Here is a 7,448-nt window from a genome sequence, read left to right as displayed (position 1 = left end):
TTTTCTTTTCTTTTCTTTTCTTTTCTTTTCTTTTCTTTTCTTTTCTTTTCTTTTCTTTTCTTTTCTTTTCTTTTTTTTTAAATCAGCAAATGGCTGATTTGTAGCTTGGCAGAGAAAACCATCAGGCGGGTTTCCTGTGTCCGGCTCCTCACCCACCTGTCCCTGCAGCACCAGACTTCATTTACCTGTGAATCCACATATCTCCCTCTTGACAAGGGTGGGCCCCTCCCTCGTGGAGCCCTCCACTCCTGCACCAGTCTCACCCTCCAGTCTATTCAGGTACTTTGCTCCATCCTTTTCCTTCCCTTCCATCTTCAGCGTCTCCCTCTCTCATCTTTAACATACTGAAGTCTCTCTCCCTAAACCAGCACAACACAAAACATTTCTCTCTTCCCCTCCATGAGCCCCTTCAATTATCATGCTCTCCCTCTCTCCCTTCTCAGGCAGGTTCTCAAACAGATGTCTACATGGGTACCCTTCAACTCTTCTTCACCACCCACTCACCTCTCAATCTCTGGGACCCCGTTTCTGTTCCCATGGCCTGATGAGGCAGTGCTCACCACATTACTACTGACTGTTGGACTGTCACATCCAAAGGGATACTTTTCAGGCCTTCATGCACTTGACCCAGAGGCTACATATGACCATGGGGACCACACTCTCCTTGGGAAAGTCAGCTTCTTGCTGGTGTCTAAGGCACATTCTCCCTTTGTTCTTTTGTCATTTCAACACCTGCTCCAACTGGGGTTTCTTTTTTTTTTTTTAATTTTTTTTTTTTTTAACATTTATTTATTTTTGAGACAGAGAGAGACAGAGCATGAACGGGGGAGGGTCAGAGAGAGGGAGACACAGAATCCGAAACAGGCTCCAGGCTCTGAGCTGTCAGCACAGAGCCTGACGCGGGGCTCAAACCCACGGACCGTGAGATCATGACCTGAGCCGAAGTCGGCCGCTTAACCGACTGAGCCACCCAGGCGCCCCCCAACTGGGGTTTCTAATGCCATACCATGTGCAGCTCTAGGTTCAGCCCTCAACTGACCTCTCACCTTCATCCTCCCTGATGGGTTCAACTATAGCCTCCATGTCCACAATTCTCCAGGTTTTCTTTTTCAAAAACTCTAGAACACAATTCTGCAAGGGAAATATAATATGAGCCATATATGTAATTTAAAATTTTCTAGTAGCCACATTAAAGAGGTAAAAATCAATAGGTGAAATTAATTTGAATAATTAATGTATTTAATCCATATATCCAAAATATTACCAGTTCAACATGTAATCAGTATAATTAAAAAAAAATGTTTGGGGGCACCTGGGTGGCTCAGTCAGTTAAGCGTGTGACTTCGGCTCAGGTCATGATCTTGCGGTTCGTGAGTTCGAGCCGACGTCAAGCTCTGTGCTGACAGCTCAGGGCCTGGAGCTGCTTCAGATTCTGTGTCTCCCTCTCTCTCTGCCCCTCCCCTCCCCTGCTCATGCTCACTCTTTCTCTCTCAAACATAAATAATAAAACATTAAAAAATTTTTTTTAATGTTTATTTTTGAGAAGAGAGAGTGAGGGTGCAAGCAGGGGAGGGGCAGAGAGAGGGGGACAGAGGATCCAAAGCATGCTCTGCACTGACAACAGTGAGTCAGAAGTGACGCTTGAATTCAAGAAACTGTGAGATCATGACCTGAGCCGAAGTCAGATGCTCATCTAACTGAGCCACCCAGGCACCCTGATATAAAATTATTAATAAGATACTCTATATTCTCTTTTTCCTCCTAAGTCTTTGAAATCTGGTGTGTACTTTACACTTAGAACAGATCTCAATTTGAACTAGCCACATGCTAAGCACTTAATAGCCATATGTGGCTGGTGGTCATCATATTGGATGACACAAATCGAGACTCCCATTTCCAGCAGCCTAGATAGCTATAGGTCCCTCAGAGACAACATATCTAAAATACACGGAATTTTCAAAGGAGGTGCCATCTGAATGTGACTTTATTATTTTTTTTAATGTTTATTTACTTTTGAGTCAATGCGAGAGACAGAGTGTAAGCAGCAGAGGGGCAGACAGAGGGAGACACAGAATCTGAAGCGGGCTCCGGGCTCTGAGCTGTCAGCACAGAGCCCGACGCGGGGCTCAAACTCATGAACCGTGAGATCATGACCTGAGCTGAAGGCGGACACTTAACCGACTGAGCCACTCAGGCGCCTCCTGAATGTGACTTTAAAGTACAGTATTGATTTTTCAGAATCTGGGATCAGGTATTTCAGGCAGAGGGAAGAGCACATGCAAAATTGCAGAGAAAGCAAGGCACGCAGGGAGCAATGTGGTTGTTTGCCTTGAGGTTATTTGGCACAGCTGACTGACTAGATTCAAATCCGGGCTCATTCTGTGCAGAACGTGTACAAGCCACTCAACTTCTCTAGGATTTGGGTGACAATCTGTCAAATGGGGAAAACAAGAGCACCTAACATATAAATTAGTGTAAGGGTTAAAGGAGGTGATAGATATAACTTGCTTACAAGTGCCTGACACACAGTAAGTACTCAATACATGGTTATTATTTAGTAGTAACACTACTGGTGAAAATAGAGAACACTGGAGCAGATATGAAAGTGAGAGGCAGAAGGGATAATTTATACAGGGTATTAAATGGTGGCCTATTGAGTTTGGACTTTATCCTAGAAATGGAGGGGAGACAGTGAATGTTTGAACAAGGGGCAGACATGATCAGATTTTGTCTGTTAGAAATGTCACTCTGGCTGCAAGGAAGAGGCTGGATAAGATTGGGATAGAATGTAAGCAGTGCTGACTGGTTGTGGGGAATGACAGAAAGGAAGCTCTCATTTGTGACTGCCAAGTTTCTGGCTTGGCCGACTGGGATGGGGAGCATAGGATGAGGATAACATTTTCTGAGAGATGGTGAGCTTTCAACATAGAGCCTGAGATGCCTTTGAAAAACCCAGACTCCCAGTGGGTATTTGAAGATAAGGACCTAGCTAGGTGGAGGTTTTAGGAGTTTTAGTGCATCAAGCATATCTGAAGCCATAGAGTTAGTGAGAAGACCCAGGAAGAGTGACTGAGGAGACGTGAAAGGGGCCAAGGATGGAGCCCTGGGGTTATCCATATTCACGAGGAAGATGAAAGAAGAAGAATGTGGGAAGGAACTATAGAGAGGGAGGCTGTATAGGTAAGAGAGGAGAGGAGAGGAGAGGAGAGGAGAGGAGAGGAGAGGAGAGGAGAGGAGAGGAGAGGAGAGGAGAGGGGAGGGGAGGGGAGGGGAGGGCAGGGGAGGATTGTTGTAGAAGCCAAAAAGGAGGGACTTTCCAGATGCACAGAATGGTTAAGAGGGTCAAAATTAGCAAAGTCAAGTAGGATAATGACTGAAGGGATCTTTAAGAAATCAGGAGGTGGGAGTCCTCGGAGAGAGCTTTGTCCACATGTCCGTGACATGTGGAAGCAGGAGCCAGTTTGAAGAGGGAGAGCAAGGGAAAGGATAAAGGAGCCAGCCAATGGGTCCTTTCCCAGAGCTTGGCCCACACAGGGACAGGGTGTCCAGGAGTCCATAGCTAGACAGGCTGGGCTGAGGCAGGAAGGTTTACTTTTAGGAAGGAAGAGTCCCAAGTCTGTGGGAGCCAGTCATGGCAAGAGGGAGGTATCTGCAAAGGGACAGAGAAGCTGGGCATGGGAACCAGAGCTGAAGGGGAAGGCAGATATAGATTCTGGTGGGAACTTCAGGAGGTTGAGTGAGAGCCTAGCTTCAGGCCTCTAATCTCCTTGTGAAGGGGGGAATTAAGGGGGTTATCTTTTGAGGTGATCCAGCAGTTACAGATGGGCAAGAGCAAGAAGTTCAGAAATGACACCTGAGAGCAATGGAAATGTTGCTGGAGGCAAGAGGAATAGAACCCCACCCACTAGCCTCCAGGGCTGATGTGTGTGTGTAGGGGATGGGGTCCTGGCAGAGAACAGGCATGAAGTATGGAAATCTCTTGAAGAAACTTCCTTCAGTTAGGTTGAAGTGTGAGATACTCTGAGGGGTTCGATCCAGACCAGCCATGCCCTCCTCAAAGCCCTGCCCCCTTCCTTGAACTTCAGGTGGTCTGGGGGCCCAGGGGCCAGGGTGTATCCTTAAGAGCCCCTGACATTGCCACTGCCCTCCCAGGTCCTTTTACAGCCCCACCCAACTCTCACTGGTCAGGTCTTAAAGGGGAGTCAGGGAAGGAAGTTTCTGGAGGACAAGGGCATGGTAGAGGGTCTCCAAAAGCAATGCAGGGTGGCCTGGGGCATGGGGGTGAGGAGCCCAAACTGAGCCTGAGCCCTTCTGTAAGGTTGGGGCTTCTGGACAGGTGGTCCCCTCAGAGCCACTCCTTCGCAGGTGTTTGGCCTTGGCTCCGTGGCCCATATGGTTCTAGGAGAGAAATTTGGGAGCTACCTCAGTGTCAACTTGGGTTTTGGCTTCGGAGTCACCATGGGAGTGCACATGGCAGGGAACATCTCTGGTGAGTGAACCTGGGCCCCATCTGATCAGCAAGGCCAGGTGTCCCCTGTATACTGCTCCTGCCCTCCTCTAGCCAGCCCCTTCCGCAAGTCCGCCGGAACCCATTCTCACCAGCCCGCAGGAGGGAGAATACCCTGAACCTCTTTCTTCTGACCCTCTCTGCCCAGACTCTTCAGAGCCCTGGACACCCCATTGTTACTAGCTGGGTCAACGTAGGCAAGTTATTTAACTTCTCTCTCACTTTCCTTAATGGTGAAATGGAGGTGGAGGTCCCTGCCTCGTAGGGTCCTTGTGAGGATTAAATTAGTACACTCCATAGATACTAGCTGTTACTATTATTGTTATTGCTGCTTTTGTATTATTTGTTGTTATTGTTTGTCTCTTCTCTCACACCTTTGACATTTCTGCCCCTTCCCGCAGGGGCCCACATGAATGCGGCCTTAACCTTCACCAACTGTGCGCTAGGCCGCATGTCCTGGAAGAAGTTTCCTGTATACATCCTGGGTCAGTTTCTGGGTTCCTTCCTGGCTTCTGCCACCATCTACTGCCTCTTCTACTGTGAGTGTCTTGCCCTATGTTGTCCACCCCTGGCCTCAGCCTCCTCCTCTGAAAAATGGGCAGATACAGACCCAGTGTCCTGGCCTATGAAAATGTCTAGAGAAAAAGCCTTGGAGGTACTCCCCACCCCTCCGTCCTACAGTCTTATTCCTGGGACTCCAGTAGAGTTTAGCTGGTGGCAGGTTCACACTCAGTCTGTGTTTCCACAGCAGCCATTATCCAATTTTCGGGTGGACATCTGACAGTGACTGGTCCCACAGCTACCGCTGGCATTTTTGCTACCTATCTTCCTGAGCACATGACATTGTGGAGGGGCTTCCTGGATGAGGTCAGTGATCCAGTATGAGTTCCCCTCCTCAAGTCCTCCTTACCTAAGGAAACAGGGGCTGGCAGGCAGCCCTCACAATAGAAAGGATAAGAACTCTGGGTGGGGTCTCTGCCAGTGGGTTGGGGCTGGGGGCATTGCTGAAGCTCTGTGACTTGGCTAAGGGCCCCAGGCGGCTGCCACAGTGTCTGCTCACCAGGTAATAGTGACAGGGATACTCCAGCTATGTCTCTTCGCCATCACGGACAAGGAGAACAATCCAGCACTGCAAGGGACACAGGCCCTGGTGATTGGCATCCTCATTGTTGTCATTGGATTATCCCTGGGCATGAACACAGGATATGCCATGAACCCATCCCGAGACCTGCCTCCCCGCTTCTTCACTTTCATTGCTGGCTGGGGTATACAGGTTTTCAGGTACTTCCCTCACCAACCCATCCCTGCCAGTTTTCTGTGGGTTCCCTGCATGTGGAGGGGTGGGGGTGATGTGAGAAGCTCCACAGTCCTGCAGAACTCCCCGGTGGCCTGAGGAGACAGGAGTGGGTCCCTGCTTTCCCCCAGACCAGCACTGATATAAATCCTGCTCCTGGACTGAATGTCAATCGTGTCCTAGACCAGCTCAATCCCTGAATCAGGCTGAAGCTAACCAGGGCCCCAGGCTCAGGGGCAATTCTTGGGCTAGAATAGGGGTCACTCCTCTACTCTCAGCCCCTACTCCCTGTCTCAGCCTGAGTGGATGCAGGTGCTGTCCCGGGCATCAGCCCTCTCAGCAGGTCCCTCTGTCTCTTGCCTGCAGGGACAGGGACTGGTGGTGGGTGCCAGTTGTGGCACCACTCCTGGGTGCCTACTTAGGTGCCATCATCTACTTGGTCTTCATTGGCTCCAGCATCCCACGGAGGCCCCAGATACTGGAGAACTCCATGAAATATGAAGACCGCAGAATACCCGTGTTGCCCAAGACCATGTCAAACCCACCTACGACCCTCACCCCTGTCTCTGTGTCTCCTGCCAACAGACCTTCAGTCCGGACTGTCCCACCCTTAAGTGACTCCATCCACCTGGAGCACTTCTAAGTAAGGTGACTTGTGACCCTATCCCCACCCCAATAAAGAAAGCCTTGTCCCACAGCGGCACTCCCGTGTCCTGGGTGCCTCCTGTGGTTGGGCTTCCCTCCTGGATTCTTCCAGGAACTCCAGGGTTGTGCTGCAGCCCAAGACTGCAGTATAGAGCTGGGAGGCCTCTAATTCCTTCCAGGGTTAGGAGCTGGGGCACCCACCCTGGGGGAGGACGGAGGAAGCGCCAAACTATGGCCCCAGTAGGAACAGGAGGAGATTAAAGGATGCCAGACACCGAATGGTGGACTTTCAGGCATAGGGTAGGGAAGGGATGGTTTTGGGGAAAGGACAATAGCTCTGGGGATACCTTGATATGCCCTGGGAAGGACTCTAGACTCTCCCTCAGTTCTGGCTAGTTCTTGGACCAGACAAAGCAAGGTCCAAGCATGTAGATCAGAGTTTCTCAACCATTTCTTTCCATTATTGCTCCCCTCAAAAGCCTTTTAGACATTTTCTTTCTTAATCACATGATATTTTAATACCACAGACACACTATATATTGGTTTATATATATCTGTGCTTTATACGAAAAAAGAGTAAGATTTTTTTTTTTCGTCTTCCCCTTCCAAGAATCAGTGTTCTTGCCCTTGGAGGCAAAATCAGCCCCTACCTTGAAAATGCCTAATGTAGATTGAAAGCAGGTAAGGGATTGGATTCCTCTTTTTTTTCTCCTGGTGCCAGAACTCTCCTACATGAAGGAATTCCAGAGTCAGAAGGAAAATGCAGAGAAGAAAGTTCTTACAAAAGGCGCAGAGACAGGAAATGGCCTTGTGGGATGGGATTCAGGGGGACAGACGGAGAAACTGGGTGGAGGTGGGGCATCCCCACCCACTCTGGGATCAAGCAGGAATCACCCTGCTTTCTGGGGCCCAGAAGTAGCATCACCCATGGTTCCTGTCATTGTTTGTCCATTCAGCCTTTCAACAATTATTGAGCACCTCCTGTGTGCAGGCCCTGCCTTG

At 49.4% G+C, this 7,448-nt stretch overlaps 1 protein-coding gene across 7 annotated transcripts in view; it reads left to right on the top strand.

The window, feature by feature from the left end:
- AQP7 (aquaporin 7) overlaps positions 1-6,504 on the top strand; it is a 16,062-nt gene extending 9,558 nt beyond the window's left edge. For 2 of the 7 annotated variants that reach the window (XM_040481475.1, XM_040481468.1), the window contains 5 exons: positions 4,366-4,489; positions 4,909-5,046; positions 5,256-5,374; positions 5,571-5,788; positions 6,168-6,504. In XM_040481475.1, coding sequence (XP_040337409.1) covers positions 4,393-4,489; positions 4,909-5,046; positions 5,256-5,374; positions 5,571-5,788; positions 6,168-6,444 — 849 coding nt within the window. In that variant the 5' untranslated portion in view covers positions 4,366-4,392 and the 3' untranslated portion in view covers positions 6,445-6,504. Of the gene's footprint in view, positions 1-4,318; positions 4,490-4,908; positions 5,047-5,255; positions 5,375-5,570; positions 5,789-6,167 lie in introns of all 7 variants that reach the window. The other 5 variants (XM_040481472.1, XM_040481471.1, XM_040481469.1 and 2 more) reach the window with 5 other exon arrangements.
- The last annotated feature ends 944 nt before the right edge of the window (positions 6,505-7,448 follow it).

Source organism: Herpailurus yagouaroundi, unplaced genomic scaffold (genome assembly GCF_014898765.1).
Source record: "Herpailurus yagouaroundi ecotype Mexico unplaced genomic scaffold, PumYag 160, whole genome shotgun sequence".
NCBI classification, from domain to species: domain Eukaryota; kingdom Metazoa; phylum Chordata; class Mammalia; order Carnivora; family Felidae; genus Herpailurus; species Herpailurus yagouaroundi.
This window is presented reverse-complemented; position numbering and strand designations above follow the sequence as displayed.